At 42.6% G+C, this 20,888-nt stretch overlaps 1 protein-coding gene across 1 annotated transcript in view; it reads left to right on the top strand.

The window, feature by feature from the left end:
• Positions 1-229: 229 nt before the first annotated feature.
• The window catches only part of Sntb2 (syntrophin beta 2), a 63,067-nt gene continuing 42,408 nt past the window's right edge, over positions 230-20,888 (top strand). Inside the window, exon 1 of the mRNA XM_090357370.1 lies at positions 230-821. Within this exon, the coding sequence (XP_090213496.1) occupies positions 251-821 (571 nt within the window). The 5' untranslated portion in view covers positions 230-250. The remainder of the gene's footprint in view (positions 822-20,888) is intronic.

The following is a 20,888-nucleotide window of genomic DNA, read 5'->3' as shown; positions in this document are numbered from 1 at the left end:
GTCCGGGCAGCCCTGATGGTCAAGGTCAGGAGTTGGAGGGGTTCCGGGGAAACCAAATAAAAGCAGCCCGAAGCGCTGCACTGAAGCTAAAAGGGGGATTCGGAGCTTCACCTCCCGGAAGCGGCCTGGGCAGCCCCGGCCCCGCCCCTCCGGCGGGTGGGCGTGTCCCTCATGAATAATCAACATGCAGGGGGAGGGGCTGACCCGCCCCCTCGGGCGGGAAGGGGGAAGCGCGGAGGCTGCCTGAGGAATGAGGGTAGCTGCGGCGTCTGCGGGAGCCGGGCCGGCCATGGCGGTGTGGACGCGGGCTACCAAAGCGGGGCTCGTGGAGCTGCTCCTGAGGGAGCGCTGGGTTCGAGTGGTGGCCGAGCTGAGCGGGGAGAGCCTGAGCCTCACGGGCGACGCCGCGGCGGCCGAGCCCGAGCCGACTCTGGGGCCGGCGGCGGCTTTCAACGGCCTCCCGAACGGCGGCGGCGCGGGCGACTCGCTGCCCGGGAGCCCGAGCCGAGGCCTGGGGCCCCCGAGTCCGCCCGCACCGCCGCGGGGTCCCGCGGGCGAGGGGGGTGCTTCGCCGCCCGTGCGCAGAGTGCGAGTGGTGAAGCAGGAGGCGGGCGGCCTGGGCATCAGCATCAAGGGCGGCCGCGAGAATCGGATGCCGATCCTCATCTCCAAGATCTTCCCGGGGCTGGCGGCGGACCAGAGCCGGGCGCTGCGGCTGGGCGACGCCATCCTGTCGGTGAACGGCACGGACCTGCGCCAGGCCACTCACGACCAGGCCGTGCAGGCGCTGAAGCGCGCGGGCAAGGAGGTGCTGCTGGAGGGTGAGCGGGGCCGGGGCCGGGGGCCGGGGCCGGGCGGGGGCGCGGGCTCGCAGGCGCGCACTTTGTTTCTGCCATCCCGTCCTGTTTGCAGGGTGAGCCCGTTTTCTCCGCCTCTCCCCGCCTCCCTCTCTCTTCCTTCCTCCCTTCCTTCCCTCTTTTCTTTTCCTCCTTTCCTTCCCAGGGCTGTGAGTGTGGAAAAACTGATGCTCCTTGCAGGAAAAGTTGGGCAGCCGCCGAAGTGTGGCTTGCAGCCCCCTAAGGGAGACTCCGCAGAGAGTTAAAGAGGGCGAAGTAAAAACAAAAACAAAACAAATCAAACAACCCTGCGGGATATGGAACTCACTCCTCCTGGCAGGGACAGACTGACATTTAGAACTATAAGGACACCCTTGGGCTCTCCCTCTCCCCCCCCCCCTTTCCCACCACGCCTTTCTTTTCCGTGTTCAGAAGTGCAGGTTTGGCGCTTGGCTCTCCTCTGGCTCCCTTGGCGAGCGGGTGTGTTAAAAAAAAAAAAAATCATCTACACGATGCCAAACACGATGGGCAAACCACCAAAGCACTAGTTAATTTATGGGAATTTAACCCATCATTGGCTCTCAACAATAACCAAAGGAGATCATAGCACTTCATTGAAGGCGGAGAGCTGAAACAGCAAGTTTGTGTGCTTAATGAGCCTTGTTTAACAGTGGAGGTTCACGTGTTTGAACATTTACTGCCAACTAGAGTTTTGCCCCTTTTGCAAGAGACTGGTGCCAGCTTCTTACCCCCTCACTGACTACTTTTTAATCAGACTTTTTAATCAGAAATTTGAAACTACGACTGAATAGCCAAAATTATTCTTTACCTTAAGTTTACATGTGATCTGTGTCCTAGATTTCTAATGATGAATTTATAGGACTAAGACAAAGTGAAATCTTACCCCTAGCTCATATGGGTGAGAGGCGAGAAGATTGTTGTAAATGAAAAAGTCGGTTGCTTACTTGAGAAATTTTTTTTTGCAGAGTAGTAAATTTTATTAAATTTCTTCATAAAATAACACTGACAAGGGGGCTGGGGGTTTGGCCTAGTGGTAGAGTGCTTGCCTACCATGTACGAAGACCCGGGGTTCGATTCCTCTGTACCACATACATAGAAAAAAGCCAGAAGTGGTGCTGAGGCTCAAGTGGTAGAGCTCTAGCCTTGAGAAAGTCCAAGGACAGTGCTCAGGCCCTGAGCTTAAGCCCAGGACTGACAAAAAGAAAAAGAAAAAACCACTGACAATCTAATACAGAACTGTTTGTGCTTTAGTAGGTATGGGTGAAAGAACAAATAAGCTGCTCCAAATTCTTGAGAAATTTTTGAGGGGTCAGTTTTCTGTCACTGGTGATTCAGTCACTCCAGGAGCATTTACTTCTTGTCTGTTCTGAATTAGAGAATATGAAAGATGTTCTATTTGGTCTCTAATTAGAGAAAAGATAGAAATGCTAAACAGCTTATAGGGAGGAAAGACATCAAGTACTTTCTTGTGTAGTGCCAAGTATATATAAATACTAGACAAATGCAAAGTTAGGAAGTATTTGATGGAAATGAGATTAGTTAGGGAAGGCATTTTCAAGAAACAGAATCTTATGCCAGGTCTCTGGGGGAGGAGACCTGGATATAGACTGGCAGAGATGAGTCAGGAAGGATTCCTGGCAGAATAAGAGAGTAGGACTGAGGGTGAGGGTAGTGGACCAGAAGTCTTATGTGTGTGCATGTGTGTGCATGTGTGCACATATGTACACATGAACTTACACATATGTGTGACCAGTCTTAAACTCTTGATTTTCCTGCCTTATCCTCCATACACTGCCCAACTTTCACTTTCTTATAAATCTGCCTTTGAATAAGTAGAAAAATATTCATAAGGAAATAATTTAATGTGTTCTAATTATGGGACTCCTGTGTCCTACCTTTACAGTATTCTATTTACTGATCTTAAATCCCACTTCTAGGTGGGGCTAGACACACTTCAGGAATTAGTGTTAATAAGACGTGTATAAATATAGATTGTGGCTTAAATGTGTGTAAAAAATGTTACTTTGAAATTGGTCTAGGTAAGCATTTACTTTATAAATTCTTAGAGTTGGAGTACTAAGTTTCATACAGCTTACACAGTATACAGTGGTGATGGTTAGACAATCCAAACCTTTGTACTCTATTAAAAATACAAAATGAAGTAGTTTCTGTTTAGATACAGAACCTGGTATTCATAGCAGTAAAATGAAAATCACCTAGTAAATGCTTCTCAGTGTTCATTAATCTATAATAGACCACGTGTGCTTTTAGAAAGGCTTGCAGATGGCAGCATAATAACATATTTATTGAATGCTTTTTTACCTAACACATAGATTCTATTTTATTTTTCCATTTTGTATAAGGTAAGCCTTTTTGTTGTTGTTGCTAAAGGTGTGGGAAAGTCAGTGTGGTAGATTTATAGTGTTGCTTTTTATTTTATTTTATTTTATTTTTTATGCTAGTCCTGGGGTTTGAACTCAGGGCCTGCATGCTGTTCTCACCATCTTTTGCCCAGGCTAGTGCTCTGTCACTTGAGCCACAGCTCCATTTCCAGTTTTGGATTTTTTTTTTTGATAGTTTACCAGTGATAAGAGTCTCAGATTTTCCTGCCCAGGATGGCTTTGAACCATGATCCTCAGATCTCAGCCTCCTGAGTAAAGAGCTATAGACTTGAGCCACTGGCACACAGCTTGATATTGCATTTTTTAAGCCAAATACATACAAATAAAATTGCACCAGTACAAAATAGCTGAAAACAGTAATTTAACAAACCAGTCCTTTATACTTGAGAGCTGGTTGTCTCATCTAGGTAGCCACTTTTACAGAGTTTAGCTGCATATGCTTAGTCCTATCTATTCAGGAGACTAAAGCAGGAAGATCACTTCAAGTTCAAGGCCAGTATAGACTCTGTCTCAAAAAAAAAAAAAAGACAACCAAGCAAACAAAAAGCCCAACCTTTTTCTTATTTTTTAAAATTAGCAGGCTATATTCATCCATCAGATGTTTGAAAACTTGAAAAACTTGCTTTAACACAGCACAGTGATGTTCTTTTTGTGGTGTGGGCAGGGAATTTCAGGCATGTTCTTGCCACCCACAAGCCAAGGAAAGTTGTAGTTTCTGGTTGCCTGAGGTTAAGGAACTGAGCTAAGTTTTTCTTTCTTTCATTCTTTTTTTTTTTTTAATTTCAGGGATTTGTAGAAATTGCCCATTCATTCACTCATCAAACATTTATTCAGCTCTTTTTTTTTTTTTTTTTTTTTTTGCCTTATCCTGTTAGTGACTTTCTTTTGTCCAAAGAAAGTATCTTATCCAAAAAGTATCTTATCCAAAATCAGCTAGGGACAGAGCACTTGTCTACATACAAACACTGATATCAAAGTAGACTACTTGGGCTGGGAATGTAGCTCAATGGTAAAGCGCCTGCTTAACATGCATGAAGCCCTGGGTTCCATTCCTCAGTACCACACAAACAGAAAAAGCCAGATGTGGTGCTTTGGCTGAAGTGGTGGAATGCTATCCTTGAGCAAAAAAGCAGCTCAGGGACAGTGCTCAGGCCAAGTTCAAGCCCCAAGACTGGCAAAAAAAAGAAAAAAGAGAATACTTGGTGGTGGTATTTGGTTATTTGGTTTTGCTTTTGCTTTGGATTCCTCCTCCTCCTCCTCCCCCCATTGGAGATAAGAGTCTCAGGTCCTTTTGTCCCTTGGCTGGCTTTGAACCTTGATCCTCAGAACTCAGCTTCCTGAGAAGCTAGGATTTCAGGTGTGAGCCACTGCACTGGGCTTTTCTTCTTTTTCTTTTAAGAGGAGGCAACAGGGCTGGGAGTTTGGCTTAGTGGTAGAGTGCTTGCCTAGCATGCATGAAGACCTGGGATCAATTCCTCGGTACCACATACATAGAAAAAAGCTGGAAGTGGTACTGAGGCTCAAGTGGTACAGCTCTAGCCTTGAGAAAGTCCAAAGACAGTGCTCAGGCCCTGAGCTCAAGCCCAGGATTGGCCAAAAAAAAAAAAAAAAAAGGCAACAGAGAGATGTAGAAAGGAAGGGAGGAAGGGTGAATAAATGCAATTGTGCTACTCACTGTACACTATGTAGAAAAGGAACTACAGTTATATAACTTGTGGGCAGAGATGGGAGGGGGAAACTGGGGGAAAGTGAAGGGGTGAACTGTACTTTCCAAAGACAGAAATGTACTCAGCCAGACACTGGTGGCTCATGCCTGTAATCCTAGCTCCTCAGGACGCTGAGATCTGAGGATCACAATCCGAAGCCAACCCCAGGCAGAAAAGTCCTCATGAGACTGTCACCTCCAGATAGCCACTCAAAAATCAGAAGTGGCCCCGTGGCTCAAAGTGGTAGAGCACTAGTTTTGAACATAAGAGTTCAGGGACAGTGTCTAGGTCCTGAGTTCAAGCCCCACAACTAAAGTTGGGGGAGAGGGAAGAATGGACTTCTTACTTTATATATGAATGGTAACTCCTCTATTCAACACCTTAATAATAACAAAATTATGTACTTTTTAAAAAGTAGAGCACTGTTAGTTATCAGTGGCTCTTGCTTATAATCCTAGCCTGTTTAGAGACTGAGATTTAAGAATCAAAGTTCAGATCCAGCCAGGGCAGACAAATCTTGAGACTTATTTGCAGATAATCAGTAAAACTGAAAGTGAATATATGGCTTAAGTGGGAGAGTGCCAGATGTGAGCCCAGAAAAGCCAAGCAAGAAATCGAGCCCAATACACACACACACACACACACACACTCGCACTCATACACACACACACTCGCACTCATACACTCACTCACTCACTCACTCACGCATTGACTCCAGCATAACTGAAGAATGCAGAATGACAGTGGATAAAAGCAACTTCTGGGCTGGGAGTTTGGCCTAGTGATAGAGCGCATATCTAGCATGCACGAAGACCCGGGTTCCATTCCTCAGTACCACATACATAGAACAAAGCCAGAGGTGGTGCTGTGGCTCAAGTGGTAAAGCTCTAGTCTTGAGAAACTCAATGGTAGTGCTTAGGCCCTGAGCCCAAGCCCAGGACTGGAAAAACAAAACAAAAAACAAAACAAACAAACAAAAAAACAGCTCCTTTAACAATGGCTTCCTTTGTGATATTTTCCTTGATTCCTTTCATCTTTTATCCCCTATTATTCTTGGGTTCCAGATAAATTAATAGCTCTTCCATGCATAAAGGAGAAGAGCTGCAGCCTGGAATTTAAGAAGGGAATTCTTTTGCTTTCTATCTAACCTAGGGTTTCCCATCCTTGACCATACTTCATTCTTACTTAGGGGCTTGTCCAGTGCACTATAAGATGTTTAGCGCCAATTTTAATTCGTATGAGCCCAGAGGCACTTGAAGATACTTGACACTTGATTACTGCTCTTGGGGAGTTTAGAGTTGAGATGAGAGGTAAGTAAGTACAGCAAAGGGCTAAAGTACTATTATAATAGAAGTTTGGAGAGGGCACAGCATAATAGAGAGCTACATACATAGTCATAAAGGGAATTAGAGGTTGAGAACATGCACAAAGGGGTTCATGGGGAGTTGAGCCTTTGTGAGAGAACAGAGCTGCCATCAATAATGACACAAGAAGTAGGAGACACTAAAAAGTCATTTTGCTCAAAGGTAAAGTACAAGCAAGAATTTTGTGATCAGACATGAGTTTTGTCTCTGGCTAGTGGCATATAACCCCTTAGGCAATTTATTCAGTATTGCTACACCTCAGTTTCTTCATCTGTAAAACCAGGGTGGTAATAATACCTCCCTCAAAGAATTGTTCGTTTGACAGTTCATGTGTTAGGTGCTTCATTAGACTCTGGGAATATAGCAGTGAACAATAACAAAAATGGCTGGGTAGGGAAGGTGACTGACTTGGTCTCAAAGGTATGCTGTGAGCTCACAAAGATGCATTCAGCTAGGAGGGAAGTGGTTAAAACTCCAAGGTTCCATTTTGCCTGAGAAGAAATAAGTGGTACAGATTTAAGTGAGCAACTTTATGAGTTTCTGTTTCTTGGATGCAAGCAACTTCTTTTCAGGTTTTCTATTGTTCTTTTCTTTTTCTCTTTTGCCAGTCCTGGGTACTGAATTCAGAGCCTGAGCACTGTCCTTTGGTCTTCCTCAAGGTCAGTGCTCTATCACTTGAACCACAGCACTAGTTCTGGCTTTTCTATATATGTGGTACCAAGAAATGGAACCCAGGTCTTCATACATGCTAGGCAAGGACTCTACCACTAGGCCCAACTCCTGTCCCTCTGTTTTTCTTCTGTCTCTTACACAAGGCATTTTTTTCCTTCTTAAATTTTTATACTTATTTTATACGAATTTCTCTTTCTTCACACTATTACTCAGAGCCCTAAGACTTACCATTAAATGAATACCTGTGGTTGTGGCTAGTGACTGTTAGTAATTGATACTAGCAATGCAGATTAGATAGCCTTTGTATAAATAATGTAGGTTATAAGTATAACAGGGTAATTCCACACACCTATTAGATATAGTATGTTGAATTTACTGTGTCCTTTGTGCTAGACAGAATAAATTCAGAAAGTTCTAGAGTTTATATTTTTAACTAAATGAATATGAATTAGGCTACATGTTGAATAGTGTTCTAGAGTTAATCAGGGAAGATGGTTTATGTGTCCATCTTAAGATGTGATATTTGAGGTCTAGTGGTAGAGTGCTTGCCAGCATGCATGAAGCCCTGGGTTCCATTCCTTAGTACCACCTACACAGAAAAAATTGATAGTGGTGCTGTAGCTAAAGTAGTAGAGTGCTAGCCTTGAGAAAGCCCAAGGACAGTACGCAGGCCCTGAGTTGAAGCCCCAGGACTAGCAAAAAATATATATATATATATATATATATTTTTTTTTTTTAGGCTGGGAATTTGGCCTAGTGGCAGAGTGCTGCCTAGCAGCACAAAGACCCAGGTTCCATTCCTCAGTACCACATTCCTAGAAATAGCTGAAAGTGGTGCTGTGGCTCAAGTGGTAGTAGAGCTCTAGCCTTGAGAAAGCCAAAGGACAGTGCCCAGGCCCTGAGTTCAAGCCCCAGGTCTGGCAAAAAAGAAAGAAAGAAAATTATGTACAGAAAATAGACTGCCATAAAATTTAACACAATAATTGAAAAGAATGTTTATATCTACGATTCTTTGAAATGGGAGTGTTGTGTGTAAAATGGAGCTTTTTCTGTTCATCAAGGAACATGTAACAAATGCCCCTGACATTTTTCGGCTGACAAACTGAAGAAGTTGTTTTGGATTCCCACACTGCCACTTTCTTCAGAGCATATTAGACAAGCTGAGAGAATCCTGAGGAAAACATCTTTTTTTTTTTCCTTCTGTTTGGTGCTGCTTTTTAAACACAGGACCCTATGCTTGCTAAAGTGCTTTCTACCATAAACTACGCATCTCTACCCTTTATAAGACTTTCATATTTATTAACCTACCTTCAAGAACAATTAAATTGTGAGGATGTTTCTGTTTTTGTGCTTTTTTTTGTTGTTAATTAGCATCTTTTTGTTTTACTAATATGATTAGACACACTTATATGAGAAGCTATCCTTGTAACCAGATGCTTCTTAGAATTCCCTTCGTACTAAAAGATGCTTTCCAGATTATTTCTAAAAAATTCAGATTCTAGTTATGATTCTAATAGTTATGAAAATTCTAAGAACATTTTTTTTTAGGAACCCTAACCAGGCTCTGGCTTCGATTTCAGTTGACCATAACTTCAACTCATAAGTTCACTACTCTGCAGTCCTTTCTGGATGAAGCTCATTCTACTTGAGATCACATAATGCCTTTGTTCATGAGGGATGAAGTACAGCCTGTGGTGAAGGAATAATGTTCTCTAGTCTAGGATAGCTGCGCAGGGATCCAGTGTTCTTGGCTAGGTCAGCACACCGAGAAACAACTGAATAGCAATTAATAATTCTTGCTTGCATTTCCCACTAAATAGTATATTATGCCTTATGGTTTTTATGAGGATTTGAGCTTTAATCTGTTTTTTTTTTTTTTTTTGGTGGGTCATGGAGGTTGAACTCAGCCTGGGTGCTGTCCCTGAGCTCTTCAGCTCAAGGCTACCTACCACCCTACCCTTGAGCGAAGCCCCACTTTCCATTTTCTAGAGGTTAATTGGAGATAAGAGTCTCAGGTCCTTTTGTGCCTGGGCTGGCTTTGAATCTTGATCCTCAGATCTCAGCCTCCTGAGTAGCTAGGATTACAGGGGTGAGCCACTGTGCCCAGCTTAGGAATTATTGTTTTTGGAGGGAGGTCAGTCATGGGGCTTGAACTTAAGACTTCGGTACTGTCCCTGGGCTCTTTTTTTTTTTTTTTTGCCAGTCCTGGGCTTGGGCTCAGGCCCTGAGCACTGTCCTTGGACTTTCTCAAGGCTAGAGCTCTACCACTTGAGCCTCAGCGCCATTTTTGGCTTTTTGCTATGTATGTGGTACCGGTACCAAGGAATCGAACCCGGGTCTTCGTGCATGCTAGGCAAGCGCTCTACCACTAGGCCAAACTCCTGGCCCCTGTCCCTGGGCTCTTTTACATAAGGCTAGAGCTTTACCACCTTTTTGGGTTATTATTATTATTATTTCTTTTTGCTGGTCCTGGGGCTTGAACTGAGTGTCCTTGGGTTTTTTCAAGGCTAGAGCTCTATCACTTGACCCACAGGATCACTTCTGGCTTTTTCTATGTATGTGGTACTGAGGAATCGAACCCAAGTCTTTGTGCATGCTGGGCAGGCACTCTAGCACAATGCCAAACTCCTGGCCTGACATCAATTTCTTTTGAAGCAGCAATGCTGGTGATGTGGCTCAAATGTCTAGCTAGTTCCAGGCCCAAAGTTCAATTTCCAGTGCCACCCACTCCCACCAAAAAAAAAGAAAAGAAAAGAAAGAGCTCCCTGCATCAAAGAACTGAGAGCAAAATTGCTGAGCAAGGACTGGCTATGGTAACTAACACTTTGGAGTCTGAGGTAGGAAGAGCTCTAGGTAGAGGTGAGTCTGAGCTTTATAGGGTAACCCTCCTCCACCTCCCCCCGAAAAAAAAAAAGAAGAAATAGAGGTAAGAGAATCATTGCTGAATGTGTACTGTGGTACTTTTCAAGAATTCATTGAAGGGGATGCTCAGTTGGGGGATGAGATGATTCTTTGAGGAAAGGCAAACTTGATGTGAGGCTTGAAGGCTGCTTTTCGTGATGGAAGGCAGTCCAGGTTAAGGGGATAGCCTAGGCAAACGCCAAAATGAGTGCAACAGATGATAGGAGATGAAGCAAAGGATGAGTTGTTAGAGACTGAGAGAAGTAAAATTGGTTGCATACATTGGAGTTCAATTGTTATAAGACTTCGAAAGCTAGCTACAGAAAGTGGGGCCTTTTCATTCTGTCAGTATTTATTTATCAAGTACTTCCTGCAAACTGATGTGGTAGATGATAGGAAGTCCAAATTGGAAATAATCCACCAGTAGATTAGTAAGGAAACCGTGACAGCAGACTGTGCTTTAAAAGAGGTGAGAACACATTGTCCTGGAAACAAGGAGAGGTGTAAGGGAAGCAGCATGTTGTGCTGAAGGGTATAAAAGCATAGGAAAGTCTGTGTCAGGAGAGAAGGCAGGAAGGAGGCCCAGGGTAGGTCATCTAGGCCTTTTATGCAGTGTCAAGCAATGGCAATGGCCTGTAAGTGCAGTTTTTATTTATTTTCAACAGAAAAAGAAAAAAAATTGAACTTTACTCATATTCAAAATATTATCAACATTGAATTTCTCTTTCATTTCATTTCTTTTCTTTTTTTTTGTCAGTCATGGAGCTTGAACTCAGCCTGGACACTGTCCCTGAGCTCTTCAGCTACCCCTAGGACTACTGCCCTACCCCTTGAGCCACAGTGCCATTTCCAGTTTTCTAGGGATTAATTGGAGATAAGAGTCTCTTGGACTTTAGTGCCCGGGCTGGCTTTGAACCGTGATCCTCAGACCTCAGCCTCTTGAGTAGCTAGGATTACAGGTGTGAGCCACCACACCCAGCTGAAGATGTCCCCAGAGTTGGTGGTAGTGACCTTACTAATTTGCTTGCTGTTACTAGATTGCAGCTTACTACAGCTTCTTTTGGACCCTAGTTGAGTAGATTTATGTTATAGTATCTATTTTTAACTAATTGTCACAAAAATGAATATGTAGCTTATAGATTTGTACAAAGAAACCACAGACTGAAGATAATTGTTCACAATATTAAAAAATAAGGAGCCAGGAACTAGTAGTTTACACCTGTAATCTTAACTACTCAGAAGGTTGAGATTTGAGGATCACAATTCAAAGCCAGCCTGGGCAGGAAAGGCCGTGAGACTCATTTCTGATTAGCCATCAGAAAACTGGAAGTGGCTCTGTGGCTCAAAGCAGTAGAGCACTACCCTTGAGCTGAAGAGTTCAGGGACAGTGCCGAGGCCCCAAGTTCAAGCCCCAGGACCCATTAAAAAAGAAAGTAAGAAAGAAAAGAAAAAAAAAGTAGAACTGACATTTCTTCTAGTATGAGCTGTTTGTGACATTCTGAATTAATTATGTCTGTCAAGAAGTCAGTGTGAATAATTGTTAAGAAGACTATTTAAAATACAGATACACCCACATTATCATCAAAAATAAGTCTTACCCTAGAAGCATATTGTACTTTGAGTCATATAGTAACTAAAGATAAAATTACTTTATCAGAGTATTTATATTTACTTAATCTTTATCTCATTTTTTCATGATTTCAACGTATTATACATGTTTTGCCATACGTAGGTATTAATAAATATGCACTTATTGAGAGTATCTACTCAGATTTCTGTTGATGGGAGCATGTTATCAAAAAGGAACTGTGGAAGTGTTTTAGATGACAGAGTGATGTGGCAAGTTGTGGGTGGCTGGTGTATTGTGGGAGCTCAGGTGAGGTAAGTAAAGAAGTTAAATGCTATTGTGTTGTCCTGAAGACACAGAGATTAGATAGGATAGTGTGGAGCTGAAAATTGTAATGAGTTACAACAAACCTAAACAGTATAATTATTAATTTTTTCCAGTCCTGATGCTTGAAGTCAGGCCTGTCGCTGATTGTCTTTTATTCAAAGCTAGCACTCTCCCACTTGAGCCACAGAGCCACTTCTGGCCTTTTCTGTATGTGTGTTACTGAGGAATGCTGGGTAAACACTCTACCACTAAGCCACATTCCCAGCCCAACACTGGGTTTCTTAAGGAGAGAAAGAAGTAGAGGGTAAGGCCTGGATACCTGGCTTGGGTGTAACTCTAAAGTCAAAATGATCCGAGAGCCTGCTTGGCATAGTGGTGTATACCTGCAATATCAGCATCGTGTATTCAAGGGAGAGGCGGAGAACCCAGTGAGAAAACAACCTATGTTTAATACTGAGGCCAACCTGGGCTGCATAATGAGACCATGTCTGGAAAAACAAAACAACAAAACTGGAAAGTGAACAAGTAACATATCATTTGGGGTAAAGCTAAAGAGGTTCAGTTTGAGGCATACTGAAGTTGAATCGCCTGTGTGACCTCTTGTAGGGAAAGGCCAGGAAGTGGTAGGAAATACAGGTCAAGAGAATTGTCAGAACTGGTGAATATTTATGAGATGTCCAAGTGAGGTAGTAATTGAAGCCAGCAACATGAAGTCATCAGGACTCATGCAAATGAAAAAGAGAACAGAAGAATAGAGGACTGGGGCTGGGAGTTTGGCCTAGTGGTAGAGTGCTTGCCTAGCATGCACAGAGACTCGGGTTCGATTCTTTGGTACCACATACATAGAAAAAAGCCAGAAGTGGCTCTGTGTCTCAAGTGGTAGAGCTCTGTCCTTGAGAAAGCCTAAGGACAGTGCTCAGGCCCTGAGCTCAAGACTAGGAGTGGCAAAAAAAAAAAAAAAAAAAAAGAAGAAGAATGGAGGACAGACTCTTGCAAATATCTACTCTTTTCTTTTTTTTTCCTTCTGGTTGTGGGGCTTGAACTCTGGGCCTGGGTACTATCCCTGAGCTCTTCAGTTCAAGGCTAATGCTCTATCACTGGAGCCACAGAGTCACTTCAGATTTTTCTGGTGGTTAATTGGAGGTAAGAGTCTTACAGACTTTGGTGCCTGTGCTGGCTTTGAACCCTGATCCTTAGATCTCAGCCTCCTGAGTAGCTAGGATTACAAGCATGAGCCACTGGTGCTAGGCTAATTCTCCTACCCTCCCCCCTTTTTTTTGTCTGTTCCAGACTTGAGCTCAGGTACCAAGGAATGGAACCAGGGTCTTCGTGCATGTAGGCAAGCACTCCAGCACTAAGCCAAACTCCCGGCCCAAATCTCTTAAAGTGAGAGTTGGGGGGAAAGAATGTGGAAAGGAAGGCTTAGAGAAAATGGTACAGTGAAAGCCTAACAAGTGAAAGTTTAGAGGAAAGCAGAATTGTAAACTAAAAACACCCTCAGAATTAATACTATAAAATAAGAGCTGCTTCAACAGGGTGAAGAGGGTAGTGAGTAGACCACTCCTTTTAAAAGCTCAACTAGAAGACACAAAGATAGTGACTAGATTGAATAAGGTATCATGGGGAAATTTTACTTTTGTAGTTGTTTTAGTATTTTGTTTTAACTGGGAAGGAGTTAGGACATATTTATGTAGCGAGAAGAGCAGGCCAACTGGGTGGAGGAGAGTTGAAAGGATAGAAGAGATGGGAACTGATGCAATCTGTTATTGAGCCAGGAAGTGACATGATGGGAACAGAATTTTAGGTTGGCAGCAGTGGACACTCTGGATGCAGTGCAGAAAAAGACCAAAGGTAGAAAACAAACTACAGCTGCTGTAGTAAGTAATCAAAACCAGAGGTGACGGGGAGTGGGGATGTGAGGTGAGGGTAGAGGAATGTATCATTTAGACAACTCTTTAAAACAGGGTATATGCAGCAGAATACATGGCAATCTTTTCTTACCTAGATTGCCACCATCTCACAACCCATGTACCTAGAGATTTGACACTGGGGAAACATTTCTACAGTGAGCCTGTGTATATGAGCACAATTTACAGAGACAATGGAGTGGAAAACTGAGCTCCCTTGTTTTAAAGGAAGAAAGGCTACAGTGGCATATTGAATATAATGAATTAACCACAAGATTTATATCCAAGGATAGTGGAGGAATGGTTAAAAAAAAATAAAAGATGGAATAATTTGGAGGGTGTTAACACTCATACCATTCAGCTTTGTCATAAAGCACTTAATGGAACTGGGCCTGCTGTATAGAGCTTGGAGAAGGAAAATCTAGTTTCCAATCAAACTATATCTGGCCCAATGGAATGAGAGCATGTTCTTTCTTTAAAGCATCTGCTTTTCTAGAGCTTTAGAATTCCTCTGGAGAATTGATGTGTTTGGTTGAGTCAAATCTTTTTTGTCTGTTTATGTGCCTTTTGACATAAGTTCTGGTTAAGCTGTACAGCCTAAAATATCCTTGATTCTCCTGCCTCAGCTAAATGAATGCTGGGGTTACAGGCATTTGTCATCACACTCACTTCTGGGTTTTTTTTTGTTTTGTTTTTTTTTTAACATTCCTGGGGACTGAACTCAGGGCCTGAGCACTGTTCTTGGTCTTTCTCAAGGCTAAAGCTCTACCACTTGAGCCACAGCACCACTTCTGGCTTTTTCTATGTATGTGGTACCGAGGAATCAAACCCGGGTCTTTACGCATGCTAGGCAAGCACTCTACCACTAGGCCAAACTCCCAGCCCTCACTTATGGTTTTCAATTTAATGTATCTGCCATTTATATAGGGATAGCACCAATTTTTCATGGAATGAAAATCCAAAAATATTGGGGAAAAATTCACATATCTTAAGGGTTTTTGAGTTTTCAAACACTGAAGTCCACCCAAGGTCTCAGGATTCCAGAAAGCGCTGAGCAGCTGAACCTTAGTAGCTGAGTGAGTACAGTGGACTCCCCACCCTCTCCACCTCCATTCCCTTCATCTCAGAGCTTCTCTCTCTCTCTCTCTCTCTCTCTCTCTCTCTCTCTCTCTCTCTCTCTCTCTCTCTCTCTCTCTTTTTTTTTTCTGTGATACCTTTGGCAACAGCTTACATTTTAGGGTTTCATTCTTTTCATTTAACTCTTTAATCTGTGTAGACTTTATTTTGGCATATGGTATGCAGAAGAGATTTAGCTTTATTTATTTTTCCAAATAGTTAACTGATTGTCTCAGTATTATTTGTCAGTCTTCTTGCATGCTGAGTCTGATGGATGGGCGGTGGCTTCCTGGAGGGCCATGTGGGGAAAGAAGCAAAGCCATATCTGGTGGATTCAGCTGGAATGAGTGCTGTGCTTAATTAGCGAGCTCTGCAGCAAGGAGGACCACAGCACACGTGTTGTCTGCCACCCTGAGAATGACCTGTTCTTTAGCCATCGATTTGAAATGCGTGTGCATATATTTTTAAAATGTATTTAAAGGTATTTCGTTTTGTCTTGTGTGTTCATTTATCTGTCTTTCGGGAGTAAGGGGGAACACACAAATATGGAGGGACATAGAGTGGACAAATGCAGCAGTGGTGCTGCATAGACCCTACATTGAAATGAACTGTCCAATTGTGTGTGGGGAAGGGAGCGAAAAACTGGGAGAGGGCAAAGGATGGTGTAACATTGTCCAAAAAAGAACATACTCATTACCTGATTTATATAACTGTAACTCCTCTGTACATCACCTTTATAATAGCTATTTAAAAAAAGAAAAATACTCTATGTCCTGATTTTTTATTTTATGATATACTGTCTGTGTGTTACAGCTTTAACATTTAATCTCTGATAGTTGAAGTGGATTATAGTGCCAAGAGAATTTGAAAACTACAATACTTTTTAACTATTTCAGTTGCTCTTTTTCTTTCTTTTTCTTTTTTTGCCAGTCTGGTGTTTGAACTCAGAGCCTGAGCACTGTCCTTGTACACTTTTTGCTCAAGGCTAGAGCTCTGCCACTTGAGCCACAGGAATACTTCCAGCTTTTTCTGTGTTTGTGGTACTGAGGAATCAATCCTAGGACTTCATGCATGCTAGGTAAGCACTCTACCACTAGTCCATACTCCTGGCCCCAGTTACTTTTTTTTTCTCTCTGTCTCTTCCTTCCTTTCTGTATTTTTGTCTTCATATATATATATATATATATATATATATATTTTTTTTTTTTTTTTTTGGCCAGTCCTGGACTTGAGCTCAGGGCCTAAGCACTGTCCTTGGACTTTCTCAAGGCTAGAGCTCTACTACTTGAGTATCAGCACCATTTCTAGTTTTTTTTCCATGCATGTGGTACTGAGGAATCGAACCCGGGTCTTCGTGCATGCTAGGCAAATACTCTACCACTAGGCCAAACTCCCAGCCCTTGTTTTGTTTTTCTTTGTCTGTCATGGGGCTTGACCTCTGGGCCTGGGCACTGTCCCAGAGCTCTTCAGCCCAACACTAGAGCCACAGCGCCACTTTCTTTCTTTCTCTTTCTTTTTTTTCCTCTCTCTCTCTCTCTCTCTCTCTCTCTCTCTCTCTCTCTCTCTCTCTCTCTCTCTTCCTCCCTCCCTCCCTTTCTCCCTCCTTCTCTCTTCCTCTCTCCCTCTCTCCCTCTCTCTCCTCCTCCCCTCTTTGTCTCTGTCTCTCTATCTTTCTCTCACCAGTCCTGGAGCTTGAACTCAGGGTGCCTGGGGATTGTCCTTGGGCTTTCTCAAAGCTAGTGAGCCTTGCGCCAGAGACAGCATTTCTAGCTTTTTCTGTGTATGTAGTTCTGAGGAATCTAATCCAGTGCTTTGTACATGCTAGGCAAGCACTGTACCACTGGGTCATGGTCCTGGCCCTCAGTTACTTATTTCTCCAGGTTAAATTTTTTGTGTGTGTGCCAGTCCTGGGACTTGAACTCAGGGCCTGAGTGCTGTCCTTGAGCTTTTGTGCTGTACGTTAAAGTACAAACTTTTCTTCCCAGGCTGGCTTTGAACTTTGATCCTCATAGCTCAACCTCCTGAGTAGCTAGGATTACAGATGTGAGCCTTTAATGCCCAGTTCTCCAGATAAACTTTGACTATTTTTGCATTCTTAAATCCCTTGGGATTTTGATTATGTTACATCCAAAATCTATAGAAAACTGATGTTGTAATATCTCTTTTCGCTCATCTTAACCAAAAATAGTAGTCCTTATTCATCTACATCCCACAGACAGGTTGAATTGTGGGGAGCTTTATCAAAATAGACATGTGCAGGTGCTTTAAATATACTTATTTTATTGTAGAAACCTGAACCACACTAATTTAAGCAGAACAGGAATGTGTTGCCTCATGTAACTCTTAAGGCTGGAGGTGGATCTAGGTTTAGGTAGAGTAGGCTCGAATTATCTTGGCTGCAACAGTTCCTGTTGTGGAGAGTCTAATTCTGTACAGTCAGCCAAGATGATTCCAACGGTTCTAGGAATATATTGACCTAACTTAATAGCCCCTGTTATTTTTTTTTTATCCTTCTAGCACCCACATACCAGTTTCAGAGAAAAACTTGAATTAGCTATACTTTGCCTACCCTTTTTTTTTTGGTGCCAGTTCTGGGGCTTGCACTCAGAGCTCAGGGGCTCTGTCCTTGGATTTTCTCAAGGCTAGAGCTCTACCACTTGAGCCACAGCACCACTTCCAACTTTTACTAAGTATGTGGTACTGAGGAATCAAACCCAGAGCTTTATGCATGTTAGATAAACACTGTACCCCTAGGCTAATTCCACCCCCACTTTTAGTTAACTTTTTTTTTTTTTTTTTGCCAGTCCTGGGCTTGAGCTCAGGGGCTGAGCACTGTCCTTGGACTTTCTCAAGGCTAGAGCTCTACCACTTGAGCCTCAGCACCACTTCCGGTTTTTATCTATGTATGTGGTACTGAGGAATCGAACCCGGGTCTTCATGCATGCTAGGCAAGCACTTTAACCACTAGGCCAAACTCCCCGCCTTAGTTAACTTTTTTTTTTGTCTTTTTATTACTGGGGATTCAACCCAGAATGGTGCACTTGCTGGACAAGTGCTTTGCCTCTGAGCCACATCCCAGCCCCTTTATCTACTCTTTGGGCCTTTGAGGGTTATCAAGGTGAAAGCCACTGTGATCTGGGTCTAGGTTAAATGCCCACTCTAGTATATGGAAATCAGTAACAATAGAACATAAATGCTTTTGTAAAAATTTTTAATCTGTAAATAGATAATCATATTGACCATGATGAACAGGTTATAATATTAGGATGTGTGTGTGTGTGGTGTATGTGTGTTTATACATGACTTTTTTTGTGTGTGGTGGGGGGATGGTTATGGGGCTTGAGCTTGGCCTAGGCCCTGGACGTTGTCCCTAAGCTCTTCAGCTCAAGGCTACCACCCTACCATTGAGCCAAGCCCCACTTCCCATTTTCTAGAGGTTAATTATAAATAAGAGTCTCAGGTCCGTTTGTGCCCCAGCTGACTTTGAACCTTGATCCTCAGATCCTCAGTCTCCTGAGTAGCTAGCATTACAGGAGTGAGCCACTGGGCCCAGCTATACACAACTTTTAACGGCCTTGTTAAGTTTGGCATTAAACTTTTATTATTACTGTTATGGTTTTGAGATGGAGTCTCACCATATTGTCTAGGCTGGCTTCAAACTATTAGACTGTGATAATCTTCCTGCCTTCACTTCCCAAGTAGCTAGGACTACAGTTATGTACCACTATTTCTGGCTGCATCCTCATTTTAAATACGAAGAAACTGAGACCTGGAGAATTGCATAATTTGCAAAAGGTTATAGCACTTGTAGAAGGTTGGAGGCAAGATTAGTTACTCGGATGCATCAGCCTTCATAGCTCCTGTAATAGAACTGCCTCTGTGGTGGATTAGTTTAGATGTAGAGGCTACAAATTTATGGAGTCTTTTACTCCATGCTCTACATGGGGAGCTAGAAATGTTCCTCTTGTACTTTTCCCCACTTTTTCCTATTAAACTAAAAGAAACCCATACTAATACTGAAAAGAAAAAAAAATTAAAGAAGCTAGCAAATCGTTGAGCTAGCAGGATTTATTGCTAATTGGCTTAATGCTCAAGAAAATGGTGCTTTGAATTCTGTGTTGTTGCATCTGTCTGGAGGTTGTCCAGTTAGTCTTTTCTCTGGTTTCTTATGCAGGACACAAAGCTGCCTGTGATTAATCTGCTCACTGAGTAACTACTGAGGTACACAGGCTCTGCTTTTAAGAAGTAATCAAAATATGGTTATAAATAGTAATAAACTAAACATCGTTGAATCCATTTTTTTTTTTTTGGCCAGCCCTAGGGCTTGAACTCAGGGCCTAGCACTGTCCTAGCCTGGGTGCTGTCCCTGAGCTCTTCAGCTCAAGGGTAGCGCTCTACCACTTGAGCCACGATGCTACTTCCAGTTTTCTCGTGGTTTATTTAGAGATAAGAGTCTCACGGACTTGGTGCCCAGGCTGGCTTTGAACCTCAATCCTCAAATCTTGGCCTACTGAGTAGCTAGGATTAGGATTATAGGCGTGAGCCACCGGCAACTAGCTAACTTTTTTTCCAGTCCTCAGGGCCTAAGTGTTGTCCTTGGGCTTTCTCAAGACTAGAGCTCTCTCACTTGAGCTGCAGCACCACTTCTTGCTTTTTTCTATGTATGTGGTACTGAGGAATCAAACCTGGGTGTGTTTTTTTCTATAAATATAGTATTGAGAAATTGAACCCTAGTCTTTGTGCATGCTAGGCAAGCACTCTACCACTAGGCCAAACTCCCAGCCTCTCAAACCTGGGTCTTTGTGCATGTTGGCAAGCACTCTTATCATTTAGCCAAACTCCTGGCCCTAGCTTTTTTATTTTTTAACTCTATTGCTCACTGACTAATGAGGGTCTTTCACCCTAGAGATCCTCATTGTTTCTCTTTGAGGGTAATTACAGAAGGCTGCTCTACAGCAGCCGCCCAGTCATTCGTGTGTGTTTCTTCTTCACTGATGTCTGACTTCAAAATCTGAAAGGAAATCTCCACCCCACTCCACCTTCTGGTACTACTCTCTAGGGCTATTCTCAGTTATACTTTCAAGACCTCCAAGGGCTTGGTTTGAAAGCAAAATATTCAGGAAAGCATAGAAAAATAGCAGCCTGGCCTTAAAGTTACCACCTAAACCAATAAAGCATTCCATGTGTGTATTTTGGGGGTATGTTTTTTGATTTTGATTGATCTTACTCGATGTTATTAGTATAATGGTGTAAATGCCAAAAAACTAGAAAAACTATTCATTAATACAAAAAAATGGAGATAATGAACTGAATCATAAATCTGCAGTCCTGTAATCTGTAAAAGTTTAAAACATGATTTATGGAAAGCAGTGGGTTAACATCTTTGTGAGTTTATGTGTTGTTGCGCATTAAGTAGAAACATGGTAAAATAAAAGGACTAGGGAGGTTATGGATTTTAAATATTTTAATACTATTTAGCAAAATACTAATTTTACCCATATGAAGAAATTCAGAATTCTTTATGAAAGGAATGCATTTTAAAGCTGGGGATAGGAAATTATTGCTAAATCTCTGGGTATTAACCAAGGTTAGATATAGAATACAGCTGAAAGGAATGTTAATCCTGTCACAGTATACTTATTGTCAACAACAAACTTCAGAAACAAGCAAACAGAAAAAGTATCTGAACAATTATTCTTATTGTCATTTAAAAAAAATTAAAAAACTTGGGGGCCGGGAGTTTGGCCTAGTGGTTAAAGTGCTTACCTAGCATGCATGAAGACCCGGTTCGATTCCTCGGTACCACATATATAGAAAAAAGCCGGAAGTGGTGCTGAGGCTCAAGTGGTAGAGCTCTAGCCTTGAGAAAGTCCAAGGACTGTGCTCAGGCCCTGAGCTCAAGCCCAGGACTGGAAAAAAAAAAAATTAAAAAACTTGAACAGCCAGACGTGGTGGCTCACTCCTATAATCCTAGCTACTCAGAAGGCTAAGATCTGAGAATGGCAGTTCAAAGCCATCCCCAACAGTAAAAAAAGTCTGTGAGACTCTTATCTTCAAGTAACCACTAGA

Source organism: Megascapheus bottae, chromosome 24 (genome assembly GCF_031878675.1).
Source record: "Megascapheus bottae isolate mThoBot1 chromosome 24, mThoBot2.hap1, whole genome shotgun sequence".
Lineage (NCBI taxonomy): Eukaryota > Metazoa > Chordata > Mammalia > Rodentia > Geomyidae > Megascapheus > Megascapheus bottae.
This window is presented reverse-complemented; position numbering and strand designations above follow the sequence as displayed.